The 22,330-nt window shown below is 41.1% G+C and overlaps 1 protein-coding gene across 4 annotated transcripts in view; it reads right to left on the reverse strand.

Annotated features, from left to right (window-relative positions):
* Window positions 1-9,575: 9,575 nt before the first annotated feature.
* Window positions 9,576-22,330, reverse strand: part of WAC (WW domain containing adaptor with coiled-coil) — a 62,636-nt gene continuing 49,881 nt past the window's right edge. For 2 of the 4 annotated variants that reach the window (XM_040547063.1, XM_040547061.1), the window contains exons 12-14: window positions 18,131-18,314; window positions 13,783-13,910; window positions 9,576-11,039 (exon numbers count right to left, since the gene is read on the reverse strand). In XM_040547063.1, the coding sequence (XP_040402997.1) occupies window positions 10,970-11,039; window positions 13,783-13,910; window positions 18,131-18,314 (382 nt within the window). In that variant the 3' untranslated portion in view covers window positions 9,576-10,969. Of the gene's footprint in view, window positions 11,040-13,782; window positions 13,911-18,130; window positions 18,318-22,330 lie in introns of all 4 variants that reach the window. The other 2 variants (XM_040547062.1, XM_040547060.1) reach the window with 1 other exon arrangement.

Below are 22,330 nucleotides of genomic sequence, written 5' to 3' on the forward strand. Positions count from 1 at the left end.
AGCAAAAACAACTGGAATGAAAACAATGCTTTCCCCAGTAATTTCCCTAGTGTGTCCCCAAACATGTCAAATTCTTGAAAGAAAAAGCATCTAGACTGAGGGTCGGGCAACATCACCAGAGCCACCCCGCTGAAGTCGCCGGTCATGGCAAAATGGTGCGATCTGCTCCTGGCCATTAACGGCAGCAAGAACAAAGCCTACGTGGCTGGTTCCTTTAATTGTTTTAGAAAAAGCTGTGTTATTATATTTCTATTATATTTCGCATTAAAATTCTGTTTATTTCAACTGAGAAAGGAGGAAATCAAAGGAAAACAGAAGCAGTGCACAAACCTGCAAAACCAGTTCAAGGGCAGGCTTCAAGACTCAGCACCTTTTCCAAGACGATTCAGAAGGATCCAAAGCCCCGTTCCCTCCTGGCAGGCTTTTGCTTGGTGATATTTTACAGCATTGAGGCCAGGGTCTTGAGGGACAGACTGAGATGAGCACCGTGAGGAGGAAACATGAGGCGTCAGCAGCTGGCACCTTCCTGCCAGGTGCTGTGGCCCACACACATGGCACCTAAGGCCTAGACATACCCGCAACACTCACATGCTGAAGTACTGCTGATTTTTTATTATTATTATTTATCTTTGAAGAAGCACCCTTTAAAAATCTACATTCCCCAGAAGATCTTTTGCAGAAAGAGTACTGTGGTAGCTCAGATGACAACAGTCAGAAGCGTAAGTAGCATTAAAAAACAAAACAGAAAACAGAGTGTGTTCAGTCTTTCACCCAGCCTTAAGTCTTCACTTGAGCTTTCATCAGGAAAAAGCCTGTACTCCCTTGGGCCTTGGTTATGAGAAACCGGAGGAGTTATGTTCATGAGTTATGAGCACTGGAGGAAGATGGCGCTTTGCCAGAGGGAGCTGCTGGGGTTTGCTCCTGATGAAGAGTTCTAGAAGTTCAGATGGCCTCAGAACGAAGGCACAGGGTGACACTGTCAGCTCTGTGGTGGAACAAGGCCTTCTGCTGCTGCTTTGAAGGAAAATGCGAGAAGGAAGGAAACTTGGCCCCAATGAGCTCCACCCATGGGTAAGCAGAGCAGCAGGCCCAGGCCCTGACCTCACACATCCCGATCCTTCCTGCCACGGCCTGTCCTCCAGCAGGGGGTGAAGGAAAAGGTGGGGCTGCAGGCGCAGAGCAGGCTGATGGGGGCCACGAGGACACGAGGGACAGGGCATGAGCCCCCTGCCAGGACTGGGCTCGGCTGTGGAAGCACCAACAGCTCCCCACAGAGGCCTGACACCCACCGCCATGGCCGTGCCACATGGTAGGATGGTCGTGCAGTGGTGGTGGTGCCTGATTGATGAGCACATGCAACTCAGGAGGGTTATTCTGTTTTCATACACATGTGTCCAGTGGCAAAACCAGAATAGATGATGGGTGAGAGTGTTGGTAATAGAAGATGAAATATACAATATTGCTTAGTATGTGTTACATTTGCGATGTACTGTTCCAGGACTGCGCTTGGAAGATACAAAATATGTGTGCAAGGATAGCATGAGAGAATGCACCGATTCATGATGAGGAGTAAGGAGGACTAAAAGAATGCCAAATTTGCAAGACATCTAGATAACTGGGGCCTCTCGGACCCCGAGAACTGGATCAAACCAACCTTGTGGTTTGGACTGAGACCAAGGGCTCAGAGAGCATGCGTAAGAAGAAAAGGTTAAAAAGTTCAACTCTGATGAAGACATCTTACTTCATCCCGACGACCACCCGGACGACCACCAGAGAGTGATACGCAAGCACGGAAGGACTGATAAGATAATTAGCATACGAAGCGGGGCTAGGCGGAGCTAGGAAATGAATATGCATAGATGTGTTGTGAAACCTAATGCATATGTAATATTTTAGGAGATAAAAGAGAACTGAGTGAACAAATCGGACGAAGTTAGATTTGGGCAGGCATGCCCCTAACTTCCAGCGCCTAATAAAAGCACCTTCATATAATCACTTTGTGGATTATGTGTCTTTATGAACGCTAACAAGAGAAGTTAGATGGTGGTTTCTAGCACATGCAAGCCCAGAGATCAAGGCTGGTTTTTACCTAAGGAGTATTTCTAGGGCTGCCCAAAATGTTTCAGATGCAGACTACTGAGAACTGCTTTCTTCCCATGCGAGGTCATGGTTTAAGGGCTGTCAGTCATTAACGAGAGAAGTTTTTCCTAAAGACGAACACATATGCCGTCCACTGAGCATTCAACAAGAGACTTCCCCGTAGGGTAGAATAATGGAATTGCATCAAAGACAGCAGGAGGAGCTCCTGATCAAAGCAGGTAAATGGCAGTAGGACTTTGTTGGCAGAGAAGCAAAATTAGTCGTGAGACCACAAGAGCCAACAACTTATGCATGAAGATAGATATCACCCACTCCAATGGGTGATAAAAGCCTATCTGGAAAAAGAGAAATTGCACGTCTGAAATATCACTGAGACACTGCTGGTGCTGACTACTACCCATCTGAAAAGGCACACAGCTCCTAACTGGAGATGGAGATGGTTTCTCAGTTCAGGGAAGACTCTGTGAAGCCACTGCAGACTTCTGCACTGATTCAAATGCACTCGTAATCTGAGTTTTAGATTAATACTGCAAGGTGGATTCAGTTAATTTTTTTTCCCATTATTCAGAAGTGTCCTGTCACTCATTCCAGGAGATTCCACAAAATGGAAAAGCACACAGAAAAGATGGTGTTGTCTTGAAATTTTATCCACCTTCACTGAAAATGTCAAGCCTGTGCAGAATTTGAGTGTGCAACAAAACAAACAAGCAAGTCTGATTTCATTTTTAGACTTTTTCCTCCCCTCAGGAAAGTTATAGATTCTCATGGCTTTTTCTGAATTTAAGGTTTTTAGGATCACAGTATTAAGACTTTTCTCGTGTATGTATGCTTTGCTTACTGCATACAAATGATTGAGGCATAACAAAAATAATTTACAACTACATTAGATTCACTGATAGAAACTCTCTCTTGAATAAATCTGTGTTAGTGAGTGAATCCCTCCTGCTCCAAAGAGAAAATCCTGTAACCCCTATTATGAAGAGGCTGAAGATATGATATTATATTAACGTTTCTACTTGTCAACTAGGGAAGCCGTCGATGAAAAATGCATATAATTATATTTCCCTCATGAGAACTCCTCTAATAATCAAAATCTCACCCAAGTTCAGCAACATGAAAGAGTAAAGTGCCATTAAAAATACAGAATACCGTAAATGCCTCTTTGATAAAATGTTCATGGCAGGTTTCTTTTAGGTGGTCCCCATCTAGATTTGTTTAACTGTGCAGTCTTGAAGTTTTAAGGTTTAAGTCTCTCTACATCTTGATGCTTTCACACCAGATCATCCAAAATCTAGCGCCCACGGCTGAGCGTATTGAATGTAAGCCCACGCTATTCTTGTGAGTAGCTTACCTAAAAATAGTGACAGATATTTGCCTCAGTGCTTGATAATGGAAAACTCTTTTCAGACTACAAAATACTGAGTAATTTATCTATAGCATGCACAAAGTGAAGTCCTTTATTAACTACTATCCAGGGATGATGTTTATCATCCTATTATCCGCTCGTTTTGTCAGATCACAGCTATGCTTTACCAACGCCATGAAGATCAGCCACGTGCATCTGCAAAAGCACATCATAGCAAGCCCTGTCAACCAGCTACCAAACAGTTGTCTCCTGTTCTCCGAATTATACTTGTAAGCCTAAGTGTCTTGGAAAAATTGCTGCCATTTCAGATAAAAAACAGAAAGGCGTAGTCAGAAAGCTACACCTAACACATTAACTCTACTTAATTTTATACTGGTCACCGATCCTGTAACTGAGCAGTAGAGGATGAAACAGCCTGAGCTGGCGTGGGAGCTGTGGGAGCCCCCCGGCCTGGCAGCCCACCCCTGGACCAGCAGTGGGACATGTGCGTGCTCACGGGGCTTGCAAACACCTTCCCAGAGCAGCTCAGGTGTTCGGGAAATGCTCCAGACTCCTCAGGTGGCAGATGTGGATAGTGGAGATGATTTTTCTTGTTGTTGAGAGATGGTATCTAAAGAAACCATCAAGGCATGATCAGCGGCTCCATGTCAGTCTAACAGGGAGCAACAATTTAATATCTTATTTGAGACACTCCTCCATTCACATTCCAAACCTGCCAAGATGCACTGTTTGCCCTGGGATGGGTGCTTTGTTTTAAACACGTTATTGAGAGCACGGTTGATAATTCTGCCTTTACTTTTACTTACTTGAAAATTCATTGTACAGTTAATGCAGCAGTTTGACTGCTGGGTCAGGACTTTTTTCTGCTTGCACACACGGATGTGATATTTTCGGTGACATTTTCAGGTGAATGCATACCTGCATTCAAACCTCAGAAAACTATATAGCCATCTTCACGCCTCAAGCTCCCCTCTTTCCACACGTACCTCTGTGTTTTAAGAAATGCTAGACTTTACCATTTGAGCTTACTGCTGCCCAAAGGGTTATTCTGACCTCTCCTTCAACAGTGGAAGGGCAAGGGCCCTTGCTCAGCCTCTCCAGCCTGTGAAATCAGCAGATACACGTACCACAGGTTTCTGCTGGGGTTCGCTCCCTGATCAGCTTCAGAGCTGGCAACAGGAGCACATCATGGGAAGGAGGGAAGCGATAAGGAAGGGTCTGCTCTCATTGCAGGGAACAGGATGTTAGGTAAGCTCTCCTGCTGTGTGAAACCTCACCTCAACAGGCAATTCTTCTTGATGAAACCACCCGTGAAGAAAAACAGGAGTACTTATGTCCTATTGCAGTTACATACAGACTCCACACTCACCTACACATAGCCTACATCTCTAATTGCTCTGGTGAAGAGATGCCATGGGATGTGACATCAAAATATAGAACAAATTATAAAAAAAATAATAATAATTTAAGTGAAATTTGGAAAACACCCTAGGTCAAAGTGAACTTTGAGGATTTTTATTCTAGAAGAAAGAATAGTATCAAGAGGTTCACCTAGCCATGTTTCTACTGGCAATGCTACTGCAAGCAGAAAGGCAGTTCTGTTCAGCAAGTGAAGACAGGGACACACTGCCAATGGTTTAACAGCTTTCCCGTTTTAAAAAAGAAGAGAATGCTAAGGAATTAAATCCTGACAAGAAGAAAATTAATTAAACTTTTCAATTAAACTCTTCAAAAGGTGGAAGAGAGAAAAAGCCTTTATTCCGAGCATGCATAGCAGCAGCTCTGTGAACCTGGATCAAAGTGGGGGACATCAGAGCCCCTTGGCACCACCACGCAGTCCAGAATTACTGACAGCATGGTCACCTTCTGCAGCACCATCTGCCACAGGCTTCGGTCCCTTTGCCAAATAACTCTTCCCAGTGCACAAGCTCTCTGCTGCTAATGAGGACGCATCTAGCAGAACAGGAACCCCAAGCAAACTCTGACAGCATCCCAATTACACTGAAAAAAAATATCCAATCATTGATTTTTGGACAAGGAACCGTGTAAGATCTGGACAACAGATCTGCCAGGGCAGGCAGAAGGAAGCTGTTAGGAGGTCTGAAAGGCAACACACTGACAGACAGCCACATATCAACTTTTAAAATTTAGTAGGAAAAGGGGAGGAGAATTAAACATAAGAGACTTTGCACCATTCTAGCTACTTCTACAGATGGTGGTGACAGTATTACCTGTAATTAATTGAACTTGTAATATACAGTAAAAATGGAAAATGAACATCACGGACCATTCTGACCACTCAGTCCAAATCCTGAGATTTCAGCACAGTGCTGCACACAGAAGTAAACAGTGTCCCTCTGAAAGTGCTCTCTGGTACGTGTGACTAACAGCAGGTGACAAAATACTGTCACATGTATTGAATAACCATCTGGAAAGATAAGGTTGTTCAAGCCACGTTTGCAAACCAGTTATGCAGATATAAGGAGCCATATAGTACCTGCTGTCCTGCGCCCTAGGGGATCAGGCAGGGCCTGCCTGCAATGAGATGACAAGATCTGCTGGGATATTCCCCTGGGAGACAAGACCCAGCAGCTCATTCTCTAGGAAGTGCTAGAACAGATAGGTAGAAAATCTAGGTCAGTCCTTTCTCCCACATGGGATTGTCAACCAAAAAGCCACAGCTGAGAAACACAGGAAAAGGTAGCAAGGAGCGTCTTCCAGGAACCATCCCTGCCGAATTAGTAAAGCAACACAGGAATTCAGGAAGGTTAGAAAAACAGGGCTAGGTGCCTACAGCTATGAAGGATGCAATCTTTCTAAAAGCCTGTTGTAACAGACCAAAGAGATGCAAGAACTTAAAAGATACCTTACAAGAATGATGTGTAGCAGGAATTCAAAACTATCAAAGCCGAAAATTCTCTCTGCATAGTAAGTCGACATGCATGTGGATCTTGGTTGGAAATGAAAGCTTTTGCCTGACTATTTCAACTGCAAAAGCAAACAGCTGCCAAAAAAGTTGAACTGGGCAAAAGAAACAAGTTCCTCCTAGATCAAAAGCTCCAATTCTTAAAAACATGTCACACGACATATCATTCCTAAGTAATTATCAGCTGAAGGGCAGTGCTAGTATCAACGAGATGGCACCTTGGCTCAGAATATTCCTTGGTAACTTTCAAAAGTCAAGGCACTATTTCTATAACACCCAGAATTACCTGATTATCTTATGCTTGTACAGGAGAGAGAGCATTGGTGAGGACAGATTATTGCTTCAGAAACAGCAACAGAGATGAAATATTCACAAAAATTTCCAGCTCCTAGCTCTAATAATGGACTAGAAATTTTGCCACATATTCAGTACCAAATATTAATTTAGGGTTGAAGTGAATGGCCCTTATGTACAGATGACGTGTGAATATCCCCAAAGCACAGTGACATTAGGACACTCAGGGCACACCACTCCTTTCATTCAGCAGAATACGCAACATTGACCACCGTGGCTGACCACATAGCAGCAAAGGACTCAGCAGAGCATCAGCATCAAGGTGAGACTGCAATGAAAGGGGAGACTGTAAGATACAGTCTTCTTTGATCCACGGACTTAGTAGACATGACATAAATACCCACTTTGTTCTCAACTGTCTTTGGAGGCTGCAGGTATAACATCTCCTCCCACCCCCCCCCAAAAAAAAAAAAAAAAGCAAAATGCTTTTAATTCTTTTGCCTCAATTTGAAGGCCAAGCAAATAAAATATACTATTTCTGGATGTGTTTTTAACTGCAATAGTGAAGACAACATTGGCGTCCACCAAAAGAAAAGGCCCTTCTACCAAAGGAAATACAGTTAATAAAACAAGTCCTAAAGGAGACTACATTGCTGTAAAAGAACATCCATCTGAGCAGCGGAAGCTAACATTTGACCATGTCATCTTAATGTCCAGGCTAGTGAGGAAGATAAACAGATCTTCAAAGACATCGGAAGGCCTGTAGAGTAGCAAAAACAATAAATAAATAGTGGTGTTACAAATCAACAATATGGGAGTCCCTGGGACCAGTTGTGGTTTTAAAGAAGGGCGGGCTTCACTACCAGGGCTCCTTGAGCACACCACCAGATGGTTAAACACTGGCCCAGCAGCACTGCTTGCAGCTGTACAATCAAACTCTTGAACTAACTCTTAACACCTCCTCTTTATTATATTAAATAGTTGCTTAGCGAATACCTAAGAGGAAAACCAAATGCAACACATTCAACAACTGCTCTTTTTATCAGATCTTCAACACTATTGCTTGACCAGCCATATCAAGTAATTAACGTAGGAAACACATCCCACAACTCCAGTAAATGCTTTCTGAACATCTGCCTAGGAAGAAAACAAGCCTTGCCCCAGAGGAAATTCACTCAGTATGACTTGCAGGTGTAACATGAGCCAATAAAGAAAGCCCCTTCCAGTTAAAAATGTCAATTACATCGGAATGGATAGCATCATTTTGGGGACAGATAATAAATGATAAGCTGGTAATCAGTTCTCAGTGCACCTGCCCATTCCTTTGTTGTCCAGCTTCAGAAAGATTTGTTAGGAAAAAGCAAAATCCTGCTTCCCCCAGGCCCTGCCAAGCACTATATGGACGGACGGTTTCTGTGTGTCGCTTGAGATCACGTAGAAAAGCCCAAATTGCATGTGTGTTAGTGAAGCTGTTTTGAAGGGCATTAACTCGGTCCCTGCCATTTGGTTGGCATCTATTTTAAAGCAGCGCCCGCAATCCTCTTCCCCAAATTGCCTGATGAGTTTGGCAAGCTGTCGCTCTTCTGCTAACAACAGCTCCAGGTTTTGGAAGGGGGAAAACAAGCTATTGCGTGGTGAGCAGAGCCAGGAGCCAACAAGCTTTCTGTATGTCATCTGAGGCTGACAGAGCAGTCCTTACTGCATTAGTTCAGAGGACATCACCTGACGAGCGTGTCTGTGTGATGTATGTGCATGCATCTTAAACAGTTAATTAGCAAATTAATCCTCATCCCTTCCAAATTATCTGTGACCACTCATGCATTATGAAATCCTGTAGTGTGAACTGTGTTGAAAACATGCAGCAGATCGACTAAGGCTACACAGGGGCTCAGAAGAATGATCAGGGGTATGTTCATTGTGAAAAAAATGACTCAAACCTTTTAGGCTGGAAGAGACTTTTCTGTAAAATGGTGAATGATGAAAGACCCATAGGCAGCAGCTAAGCATATAAGAAAAGTCACTTAAAACAGAGGGTTATTTAAAATAAAAAAAAAAAACAACTCAAAGGAATTTTCAAGTAGTAGAAAATTAGCCTGTGAAGTTCATTGGCAGAGGATGTTATAGCGGATAATCTATGAATCAAAAGGGAATGAAGTGAGCTCATGAAAAATAGGCCCCCCTTACCTATTAAGAGAAGCAATCTGTCTTAGCTAATAAGCAATGTGCAAAATACCAGAACTAAGGACTACCACTGGTGAAACACCACCTATACTTCCAACTGTTTCAAGTGCCAGTTCCCTATCCTAGGCAACCCCAAGACCACACGCACCACAAGAAATAGGATGTTGGGCAAATATAAGAGTCTCAGGAAGCCTTGAGTCACTTTGCCTTGGCTGTCGGAAAAGGCAGAATGATGTATATTAAAAATAATGCATTCAAGATTGTTCTATTCCCAGTTTCTGAGCAAAACCAAACATTTGCATGATACAAAACACAAGAGCAGAGACTACATTAAAAAGTGAGCAACAAGTTAATCTGTCCTGATGTCTGATTTTTTTTGCTGTTATTTCAATTTGCTCCATTCAGAATGTCTTCTTAGGACAGAGCATTCAACTTCCACGGATTAAAAACTACTTAAATAAATAAAATCAGTCTGAGCTCAGGAAGAGAAAAGGCAAAAGAAAATCAAGTACTATTTCTGGTGCTGAAAGATAGGATTTTCTAGGAACACAACATGTAGCATCACATGTCAATACCTTTATCATTAAGGTTATGGATTAAAAAAATGAACTATGAACTTACTCAAACTACTGTAACATACGAACCTCTGCAAATAAACTGGCAGTGCCATCACTATTTTTGTTGTTTTTAAGCAAAGAAAAAGTCACGTTATTTTGTAGTAGCAATAGTTTCTTTTTTATTTTTAATATACTTTAGGAAACAATATACAAAGCTGAGCTTTGCCACCATTTTCAAACGGTGGGTTGCTCCAATTACACAAATTCAGCGTTTTGTGATGGTTAAGAACAGCAGTCAGCACCAGACTTAAACAGTTAGCTACAACACAAACATCCTTCGAAATGAAATGTCATAATATCAAGACAAGTAAACCAGGAGTTAACATATGACAACTGTTGGGGAGGTGTCTTAAATCATTCTTGTTGAATTTTATATTTCGTTAAATATTTTATACACAATTTCCTGTTTACAAGTTTTAAACAAAACCTCCCTTGAGGAATTATTTAAGTACAAAAACGTTCAACAAGAACAGTTCTAATAAAGAGTCCCCAAACAGACCAAAATTTAATGTGTTGACCAAAGGAAATGAAAACCAGTGTTTCTTTGTTTTAACATGTTTATTACAACAGATACAATTCACATCTGACTAGCTTTTTTTTTTTTTCCTCTTTCCCCTCCCACAACCATGTTAACATGTTCATTGGGCTATTTCTTTATATTTGAGCAAGTAATGTACTTTCAGCACACATGCCCAGCAGTACTATAAGTCCATTCTTACAGGGTGCAAATGGAAATACGTTTCAATAATTTATACAAACAAGTGGGTTATGCTCAATCACTGCAATTTTAAGCTACTGTACACAGGAATGAAAAGATTATAGAAAAAGTGCCATAGCAACAGTGCCTTAAGAAAAAGAGAAAATTAGAAGCATTAAAAAACTGATAAAATCAGATTTAGGATTTCACGGGGAAATGGAACACAGAAAATGAAAAACATTTCTCTGTAAAACAGAAATGGAGAAGCACTGCTCTTGATTCGGTGCAAGTGTGGAAACAGTTGTTTCATGATATTTTTGTACATTACCCAAATTGTTGCAGCCTTAGACACAGATCGCCTGGCGCTTGCATTGAATTTTAGGAAATGCAAGATTTCTGAATGATAAATTAACTAAAAAAAAAAAAAAGAAAGCTAATTTTTGCAGACAGGTTTACATGTAAAAGGCTAGGTATTTAGCCACCTCAGCATTGATTAGTTTTGGATGTCTAAGCTCTGATACACATGGCTTCCCATGGCTTCACTCTACAAAACATATTTACAACGTGAAGAATACATCTACAAGAAATCTACATTTCAAGGGTTTTACAAATCATTCTTGTATCTTTCCCCTGAATTTGACTCCCTCCTGTCCCCTTCCCCATGTCATCTTTTTTTCTGCCCAGCTCAACGGTCCAAAGTCTACTCAAATGCAGCTCAAAAGTGTTAAGACTGGGCATCAGTTTAATAGTTCCTGTACTCAAAACCATGTGCAATTGTTTACAACTTTTCACACCATGAAGGAATTCTGATTCTTTAGCTTTTCAAGTTCTTTGATTTGTTGTCTCAAAAATAGTATCCTGCAAGAGGAAAAAAAAAAAAGATTAGTGTAAACATTTTCATCACACAGATATTAAGTATCTACACAAATACTTTACAATTTCCTGGACGCCAAGCTTCTTAGCTCCATTAATAAACTTGAAGTATTTTAAAATGAATTCCCAATCTATTTAATCACCTACAGACTCCATGTGCAGGTGCAGAAACTGCAGTATTGGATTCCGTTATTAAAAAAACTAAGCTGCTGAGTTTCATTATGACCGAAACACAGTGACATTTAAGCCTACTATTCAGCTGAATTTAACTTCAAGAAGAAGTGGAACACAGCAGAAGAGTACACTAGCTCAATATTCTAAAAAATGCTGTTATGCCTGGGATGCAGTCTTCCAAACTGTGCAACAACCCAAAGCACTCAAGTTTTCAGTAAATACAATGCTCCTCTGTCCCCACCCTAAGCTCAGTACCTCCAGTGGTACAAAGGTTAGTTTTTTTTTTTTCTTCCCCCATGGCCTTGTTTTCTATCTAAACTTGCCTGTTCTTGGAGACACAGTACCACCAGGGAGACAAGCCATTGCTCTCACATCTTTCAACTTATTTCCTCCCATTGTTCTAGAGGATTTTCTACTGCACTAGATTTAGGTAACAGTGCAGGCAGAAGGGTTATACATGCTCTTGCTTCCCTAAAACAATTATCTCCTTAACACGGCCCGATGTATTTTAGTTTGATTCAGCCATATACAGAGTAATTTAGTGAAGAAGTTTTAAACAAGGAAACTTTCTTCTAGGCAAAACACTTTTTTTTTTTTAATTTAGTATTTGGCTCTGTGACTGGTAGAAGAAAAAATATTCTGAAGTTTGCCTCTAGTTATGGAAAATTCCTATATTAAAAGATCCAAGAAAAAAGCTGCAACTACACTTGACTTAGAAATCAATTACATTGCTAGCACTTCCCTTATGAACTTTTCTTCTACTACTGCACTGGCCTAAACAATTATTTCAGTTAACAAACATGTGGTTCAGATACCATTTCCTACAGTTTTTAATAAGTATTTTGTAACAACTTTTCATAATGCTGAAATGTAACGCAAGCATGTGAATGAAGAAAAAATTAAGAAAGAGTTGAAACATGACATAAATATTCTGCAAGTCCAAAGCAACTTTAATAAGATAGAGAAAGTTCATCCACTTTAGCAGACGTTTGCAGAACCCTTTTCAAATACATCCCCAGTTCTGTAAAAATCAATTTTCTACTGAAAAGTAGATAAACAATCAGGATAGACACACTGAAAAACACATTAAGCTCAAAAGGTATAGGCGTATGAAATGTATCAGTGAGTGAAGAGTGTCATTTCACAAACTGTCAGTTCTGGTTCAAACAACACACTTGCTATGAACAAAGATCAAGATCCTTCTCACAACAAACTTAAATAGTTCTATTCTGTACAAAAATACAGAAATTATATCATTATTCAGGTTGATAGGCTTTGATAATCCCATACTTTGTGAAGGCCTCCCCCCTATCCACCCACCCAAATTAGTACTTATGCCACATATTCATTGTCTTTGGGATGGCAGCAAAAACAAAAGAAACGTATTATCAGAGATTCAAAGTCGTAATCATCGCTATCCATTCACGGCTTAAGGATACATGGTGTACAAGAAACAAGGTGCCATTTAGGGAGCTCAACAATGACATTTGACATGTTATGTCAGATAAAATGTGCCTCCAGATACAGAAATGAAAGCTTAAGAGGTTTTTACTTCATCTGTAAGGAACCAAGCAGTTCCTACAGAAACTGTAATTTATGTAATGACACTATGAAGCTATGAATAAAAAAAATATAAAATGTTCATTCTTTAAGGAAAATGTAAAAATATTTTACAGCCTACTTCTGACTACAATGATTGTTTTTACCAACTACCAAAAAGCAAGAGCTTCTGGTATAGAACTAGCTGTTTAAAAGGCATACAACACTATTAAGGCTGCATGAAATAGGAAATAAGAATCACAGTAGTCAAACTACAGTGTGACTTAGTATACAGGATAACATCATTCAGAAAGGAAACTTAGTATGAAAGTTAACTCAGGATCATGACTACCAGTGAAAAATGTTTCAGCACATGTTTTAAGACTAAACTTCTCGATGTTGCACAACAGTCTCTGAAACAATATACAACCATGCTATTAATAACAAAGACATCCTCTATTACTGATTTACGAAGCAGAGTCTACTTTGCCATAATCACCTCTTTCTCGCTAAAGAACCCCAAGACCTTCTCAGATACCTCCTACCCAAATAACAAAAATTTATTTTTCCTTGGCTTGTGGTATCAACAAGAACTTGTCAGACGTGTTTGACCCAATAAATGTCTCATGGACACTATAGTGGTTAAGGCCAGTATAAACCACATCGATGTGTATCTATGTAATCTATGCATCAAGTATGGACAGGTATTTTAGAATTATTCTGAACTACTGTGAGAATCTTAATCCACTAATATATCTGGAAAGATCTGCCTTTTCCACTTGTATAAGCAAAAATATATACAGATGTTGCATATCTGCCTCTATTCACTTGACACTATCAGGAGTTATCTGCGTGGGAAACAGGTAGAACGTACAGAGGGAAGACAGCTCTCAAACCTGGTAAAGATGAGCATACTTACAAAGTCATCGGTAAATACAGCTCATGCAAAACAATACTCAAATGGGAATTCTAATGCCACCTTGAAAATTACCTTTCTGAAAACAAACACACTTACCTTTGCTCACGCAAAGTTGCTTGAATTTCACATACTCGAACTAAAGATCTTAAATTCTTTAATTCAGTACAAATTTCTGACATATGAACACTTCCCATGTTGTGGGCTTCCTCACGTAGTCTTGACGCCTACAACAATTAAATATAAAGGTTAGGATTTTGACTCAAGCACTGGAAACAACTGGCTGTAGCCAAAGGACTGTTGGATGAATGTGTCTTGAAACAGCAAAGCACTGTAACTCTGAAGTGCTATGACTTCTAAACACACTGTAAATTAAATCAGAGGAGCATTGAGTTCTCTACAAAAGCCCATTTAATATCAGAAATTAATTATATCGGATGTCAATAGATTCTGTAACTCAGGCTCATGCAGGAATGTTTTACATTTCCTTGATCCTAACAAATGTTTGTTCAATCATCTTAAAGTTAGCACATGACAGAGTTCTGAGTTTCCCAATTAATTTGTTCAAGTAGTTAAAACCCTCCAGCCACTTTTTCAATGGCCAGCTTCAATTTCTCATCTAAATTAAGCCTCAGTGACAAAAACAGTTGAATGCCACCTTCTTTTCACCTACTTCATATAGAAAACAAAACTTAACCCTCTTCAGGAGCTCTCTTCTAGACAAACTCCATTATTTCAGTATTTCCACTTAGCCATGCGGAGATGAACAGATGTGTATACTCAGAAGGCACGACCCATCTTCCCAGTTTGAAGATTTCTTAACCTCTTGTCACTGAACTAGATATATGACTCCAGCTAACTAACTCAACAGCACCAAGAATAGTAGTGTAATTTCTCAGATTGCAACATAGAAAGAGGACTTCTTGCAAGCAGCACAATGAAAAAGTTTATTTCTCAACTAGATCCTTTTCCTGCAGTATTACTGTTTAGCATTGTTCTCTGCTGCACTGGGCCTGGCTAGGATGGAGTTAATTTTCTTCACAGCAGCCTGTATGATGCTGTGTTTTGGCTTTGTACCTGAAGCAGTACTGATAACACAGCCGTGCTGTAACTACTGCTGAGCACTGCTTACACGCTGTCAAGGCCTCCTGTTTCACATGCTGCCTACCCAGCAAGCAGGCTGGGGGTGCGTACGAGGCTGGGGGAGAACACAGCTGAGAAAGCTGACCCAAAACCACCAAAGAGATATTCCAGATCACATAACATCATGCTCAGCAAGAAAACTCTGGGGGCAGTGGGAGGGTGGGTGCAATCTTCCAGGGGTTGCTGTTGCTTCAGGACTGGTTGGGCATCGGTCAGTCACTGGTGGTGAGCGATTGCTTTTGCATTGCCTTTTTGTTTTGTTTTGTTTGTTTCCCCTCCCTTTTCTTTATTAAGCTATCTTCATCTCAGTCCAGGAATTCTCTCACTTCTGTTCTTCCAGTTCTCTCCCCTATCTCAGTGGGGGCAGTGAGCAAGTAGCTGTGTGGTGCCTAACTGCCTACCGGGGTTAATCCACAACATCTGCTGAAGTACTTGTACATCTCATGTTTCCCTTCTTGAACAGAACTGTATTTAGCACAGGTCTTCATCAACTTCTGGAATTTATCCAGTTCAAAGAACTTTGTGATCTAATTCCCTCCATTAAGTTTTCTTTTCTGAATTGTGTTGACAGCCAGGAGTACACCTGGTCTCCAGTAGGACATCATCATCTCACATCCTACATACACAGCTCCAAAGCCTTTTAGAGCGATAGTGAACTAGCAATAACCAACTCTAAGTAGTTTTTTAAGCTGTCCAGCCATCCATCTTAAAGCAACTTCACCCAGAAGGTCTTAGAATCATTTTTGCATGTAAGATTCTTGTTAAAAGGTGTTAACAGCCTTGCTGCAAATCAGGATATAACATTTGTTATTTTCTAGTATTACCAATACCTGATCATCAAAAGAGAAAAATCTGACATAATTTTAATAAAACATTGTCCTGGTTTCAGTTAGGACAGAGTTAATTTTCCTCCTAGTAGCTGGCAGGGTGCTATGTTTTGGATTAGAATGAGAAGAGCGCTGATAACATGCTGATGTTTTAATTGTTGTAGAGCAGTGCTTACACCAAGCCAAGGACTTTTCAGCCTCTCTCTGTCCTGCTAGCGAGCAGGCTAGGGATGCAGCAGAAGCTGGGAGGGGACAGACCCAGGACAGCTGACCCAAACTGGCCAAAGGGGTATTCCATACCATCTGACGGCATGCTGAACAATATATAGGGGTGGCTAGCCGGGGTGGAGGGGGGGGCCGGCTGCTCGGGGATAGGCTGGGCATCGGTCAACGGGTGGTGAGCAATTGCATTGTGCATCACTTATTTCGTACACATTATTACTATTAATACTATTATTATTATTATTATTGTTGTTATTCTTTTCCCTGTCTTAATAAACTGTCTTTATCTCAACTCACAGGCTTCACTTTCCCGTTTCTCTCCCCCATCCCGGAGAGGGAGGGGGGAGGGTGAGCGAACGGCTGTGTGGTGTTTGACTGCCAGCCGGGCGAAACCACAACAAACATCCACGCTGACTACCATCAGAATTTTCTTTTTAGGTATTTGTAAATTATTTTTCTTACTGGAATGTTGTTCAATACTTGTATTACCTCTATGTTTACTGAGTTGAGATTGTCAACAATTCCCTTTCTCATATTACTTAAGGAGGAGTTAATTATGCCAATTATTTTCTGATTAGATACATTACTGCATTATTTTCCAGTTTTCTACATTAATCTAACTTTTAGCTACGTTCAGGATTAGTTTCAGCCGCTAATTACTGTGCTGTACAGACTTCAAGAACTGACTGCTTTAACACACAATTTTGGTGAGCAAGACCAGATATTTATTTTGATGTTTACTCTGGCACATGCTCTTAGGCCTTAATTTCAATGTCAGCTAAGCATCTGGTTAGACATCTAAAGAAAAAAAGGCACTGTAAATTGCAGCCCCTACACTTTCACCTAACTTACCTTCTTCGCTATGTATTGGAACCTATACTTTCCTTCATTTTTCTTTTATATATGTGACTTAAGTCCCTCAAGTACAACTATTCAAAGCTGATCTGTTAACACTGTCATGTGAAGTCATTGGAAACAGCAGACAGGACAACACAGTATTTAACAACTGGTACAAAGGTAAGAGCATCCAACAGGGTTCATGACTCCACAGCATTAGCTGGTTTTCTTTGATCTCTATTATTGACACTGGAGGGAAAAAATGAGCTATAAACTGTATAAATCTACATTTTCTATGTTACAATAACTCTCAGTTCAGTACACAGTGAAAATAACACTACCACTCTGAACTCTCCAAGCACTGGGCCAAGACCACGGGGAAAAGTGACTGTGCTGCATCATGTCCTTCCGTAAGCGCACATTCCACAGCAATGGTGGTTTGACTCAGCACAGCTTTTCAGTATCTTAAAAATGTATTTAAAACTTAATGGGGAAAGAAAACAAGGCAACAACCAAGAACCCAAAGCAGAATCCACACAGAGAACGAGTCTAGACTGCGCTTCTAGGAGTCACCCTGCAAGTCACTTGCCAAAAACTTCCCGTGTAGGCTTGAGCCAGCAGGCAGCCACTCTTCAAAGGACCAAAGTAAGCTGGGCTAACTAAGGTTAATACCGGACACAGACTTTGTCAGACAGGTTTGCCTGTGACAGAAAGGACTTGAACTGGACTCAGTATCAATACAGTTTCTTTGAGTAACACATTTCAAGTAGCTGACATGCATCCAGTTTCCCTATATTACCACCAAAAGGGTATGTTTCGTGCACTTCCTTTTAACAATGACAATTTTATGGATTTCCATTTATGGAAACAAACAAACAAAAAAACAAACCAAAAACAAGGTCCGAATATAGTCTGAGACCCCTACATCACCTTAAAAACCAGGTACCACAAACAAGGCGCAGTTCTTTTTTCACTGCAAAGAGTTAATAACTCAGTGACTCAAACTGTGGATTGGTCTCGCATAGTTTTAACTATATCACCTAATTAATGACATCTTCCACATCGCAAAAATACCATTGTTATTGAAAAACTATGTTGAAATTTATGTTCTTTGTAAATTTCAACAGACCTTTGGCAGTAAGAGAAAATAGCTATGATGACTATTCTTCCATTGGAGAGAATTTCAAAAGCACTGGTACATTAAGCAAGAAAATACCCAACTGCTAAACAGTAATCACATGTAAAGCCTGCAAGGTCTGGCCTAACCTCCCACCTCCTTCTGGCTGAGGACAAGCATGGGGTTTTGTTTCTTTTTTAAAGATACTTCCAATTTCTAGAAAAAGCAACCTGGGTAACAAAAGAGTTTTTAAGCTACCCGTTTAGCACCCTCAGAAGGAACAGAGTAGAAGCGTACTCACCTGCTTTTCCGCGTGGTCTGCAGGCCAGCCTTGAACATGCTTTATAAGGTTTTCATTGAAGTGTGCTGCTAGCGTAGGTGTTAATGAACAAGTGGGTCGTACAGATGTATTCTGCGGTGCAGATGTTGAATTCGATGCACTAGTGCTAGAGGTATGATTTGGACCTGGTGATGGGCTTCTTTGACTACTAGAAGAAAGAATTTTTTAAAAAATAAGCATCTAAAAACATACATAAACATGTAGAGAAACAAACAAAAATCACTGCTTCCAGCCACAAAATACATGAAGCATTTAAACTGTAAATATTTCTGGTAGATCAACCCTCTGGCACTTTTCCACAAACCTTGTGGTTGTATGGGAACCACCTGAGTGCTACAGCATGGCAGAGTTTTTTTTCTTTAAAGACTCTGATAGCTGGTCAAGAAATGTAAGCTGTGCCTGTATTTTAGTGTTACACAGAGAACATATACACGTGTATTCCACCTTCTTGTTACGTATGCAAATAGCTGCAAACCTAAGATTTTCAGTAACTACGTATCAGAGTCAGGCAGGCCTATTCAAGAGATTAACAGCAAGTGCCACCATAGTTATAAAGCACAAAGCCTGATCTCCTGATCTAAAAATACACCCATATGGGCTTTGAGGGGTTTAGCCATTTACCAGTGGTGCCAAAACACCAACGCCTAGGGGACTGTTAACACAGCACATCCTCGTTTCAGGTGTTCAGGAAACCAGAAGCATCACAGCAAAGCATCACAGAAGCAGCAGCACATTTGTAGCTACCAACTCGACTGCTTTACTTGAGCATATTCACATTAGTGCACAAACCAGAAAAATGGCAATCGGTTACTGGAGAATTTGTTCACAGAAGCAAAAAAAAAAGTGGGAACAAAAGATGTGTTCAGTTAATAACTCTATACTGTAAGCCAAATCAAAGACACTGTATCCTGAACAAAGCCTTTTACTGTCCTCTTTCAGATCTCCACATGCAAGCAAAACTGACTTCCACATTTTCTGAACATGACTGCCATACACGGCTTTTCCAATTCTATTTTGCAACTGTATTTCTTGGTCAAAAACTCTGCTAGTTTTTACTAAACAAACCCTCTCATGCTGATCTTTGATAACAGTCTTTTGCCATCCACTGAGTTCAGTATTACATTATCTATAAAGTATTCTAGCTATTGCTTTAAGCAACTTTTTTTTTTTTTTTTAAAATCACATTCCTCTAATGGTTGCCCTCTCACTCCACTTTACAAGACACTTTTCCCCTCTACCTCATGATGCTCCACGTGTATGGGAGAATCATACAAGTTCCTTTCGAAGAATCCCATCTCATTAAAGGCCTATTCCTGCTGCAACGTCTAAAAGAGGTGGGTACTGCTCAGCTATATCTTTGGTAAACTGATATACCTGGCTAATAACCCTTGTACTCCCAATTTCCAAGTACCCACCCTTCACCTTACACTTAGCCTGTAAGCTCTCAAGTTAAAGAAGTCTTTTCTTGTTCCGTTTGTACCACTTCCCTCAACAAAGCCGTGGTATAGAAGCTGAACACCTAACATTAAGCCCAACAAGCTACAGAAGTTCCCCCCAAAATAAATGAAAATCACTAGTACTTAATTTCCAAGTGTCTAGAAGCCTAGGCATCAACACCAGCACAGACATCATGCTCACACCGTATGGATCCAACCACATCTGACAAGTGCCAGAGCTGCAGCTACACAACTCTGCTACGTATGGAGGTGAAGTTTCAGCACATATCCTTTTTCACTCCCTTGGCTCTTGCCAAAACAAGGCTTTTATATTCTTACATCCCTTCCCAGTGCTCTCAGTCGCTTCCACAGCCCCTCCACTCCCAGAGGGAGGCTCTGCTCTTGCACTTAAGTGAGAGGCAGGAGTAGCACTGGTTAAAGCATGCTGTGCGGGCACAGACAGGTCAGGATGAGTTCAGTCTGCCTCTGTCCTCACCATCCTTGCAAGGGAAGACAAAGGGAGCAGCAATTTTAAGCAGGAAAAATAATATCACTTTATATATAGTATCATAAGAGTGATGGTACCTCACAGTTATGATTTTCTTTGACACTCAATATGCTGAGAAATGGTAGCACTAATTACTTAAGTACCTAGCCATTTCACAAGATGCACTTGCTCACACTCAATTTCCTCTTGCACTGGTAGTAGCTTTCAGTGCAGCCCATAATTTCAGTCTATTTCTTAAAATTTTCTTGCTACTTATCTGCAAGTAACGTAAAGAAAAAACAAGTCTGAGAGGAGCTATCATAATTCATCGCCTAACCACCCCCTTGAGGACTGCCACAACATCCCAGCACAATGCAACTATCTTCACAGCCCAGTGCCCAGCCATTTACCCTAATCGCTCACACTTGCAAAGTACAACAGCTTTCCAAACAAACAGCCTACTAATTAGGTATGGCACACTGCTCTGCAGCAACAAAGACTTTTGTGTTCCACTCCAGGACTTTGTTTAGCCTCACTCCTTTCAGTGCCCCCTAACTTGGGTAAAAGCTTATATTAAAAACACTTATGCAGAAAGACTTTGTCAGGCAGCTTCCTTACAGTTGTGTACATAAATCTCCCCTGATTTCAGACAGTAGAAGTTGTAAAAAGGAATGTAAAACATAATGAGGGAAAAAAATATTACTTTATGCTATATGCTCTTCAGTAATTGGCTTAACCACTTTAAAACCACTTACAAGTAAAAATGACTAACAGTAGACATAGGAAATGTTCAGTTGATAAGGAAAAAATGAAATTTAGATTTTGAAGCTGGAGCTCAAACTATCCAAGAATGTGAGGGTAGCAAGGGCTGCACATCAGCAGCAAAAGAAAGGCTAAGGAACAGGTGGGGCTGTCCCTCGGTAAGGCAAGGGAACCTGCTGACAAAGGACATGGATAAGGCCAGAACAGTCAGTGACTTTTTTTGTCTGGGTTTTTACTGTTACAGTCTGCTCTCAGGCCTCCCACACGTCTGAGCACATCCACACAGCCAGTTCAAGTGAAGCCCTACACTGCAACAGAGAAACACGTTAGGGAGCAGTGAAACCAACTGCATGTTAAGCATACGCAACCAGACTCTATGCACCTGAGGGCAAAGAGGGAGCTGGCCAGTGTAACTGAGGTGCTGCATCAAGGTGAGCAGGAACTCTGCCTGATGATGTGGGAAAAAGGCAGATGCTACATTACAGCCATCTTCAGGAAGCACCCAAGGAGGACGACCTGGGGAACTACAGGCCTGTAGACCTAATCTCAGTCTCTGTGAAGATTATGGAGCAGGTCTGCCTGGAAGCCATTTCCAAGTACGTGAAAAACTAAAAGGCAAAATAAAGAGAGCCAGCACAGATCTGTCAAGGGCAAATTCTGCCTGACCAGCCTCATTTACTTCCATGATGAGATGATCGGCTCAGAGGAAGGGAGAAAGCAGCGATGTTGTTTATCAGCCTTCAGCAAGGCCTTTGACATGGTCTCCTGTAGTTTTCTTACAGCTTAACTCCTCACTTACTGACGTCCGTATTTCATGCGCAAGGTGAACACAAAACTGACTGGATTGTCAGGCTGAAAGGGTTGAGTCAGCAGGACAAAGTCCAACTGAAAGCCAGTGACTAATGCTGTCCTTCACTGATCCATACTGGGGCCAATACTGTATTATGTCTTTATTAGCAACACAGACGATGCCACAGAGAGCTCCTCTGGTGAGTTTGCAAATGGGAGGAACAGTCAATATGTTGTGGGGTGGGTTGTTATCCAGAGGGACCAGAATGAACAGACAGGAATCAATTTCAAAAAGAAAAGGCAAATGCAAAGTCCTGCAGCTGGGCTGGAATTCCCCTTTGCAACAATACTGGAACCACCCCACAGAACAGCACAGGCTGGCTGCTAAGGGGGTAGAAACGTGCTTTGCAGAAAAGGATCTGAGCATCCTGGCAGACAAGTTAAATGCGAGTCAGCAGTGGATCCCTGTGACAAGGCAGGCCAAGCACATGCTGGGGTGTATCAGAAAGAGCACGGCTGAAGAAAGGAATTCCTCCTCTCCATAAGAGCTTTTAAGAGCCACAGTACCTGGAGTACTGTGCAATGTGGAGCCCAAAACCGGGCAAGAAAGAAGCTGTCATACCAGAGGAATCCAGCAGAGGACCACAGAGCTGTTTGGGGGCTGAAGCACACACCAGGAGAAGCTCT

The sequence above is a fragment of the Cygnus olor genome, chromosome 2 (genome assembly GCF_009769625.2).
Source record: "Cygnus olor isolate bCygOlo1 chromosome 2, bCygOlo1.pri.v2, whole genome shotgun sequence".
Lineage (NCBI taxonomy): Eukaryota > Metazoa > Chordata > Aves > Anseriformes > Anatidae > Cygnus > Cygnus olor.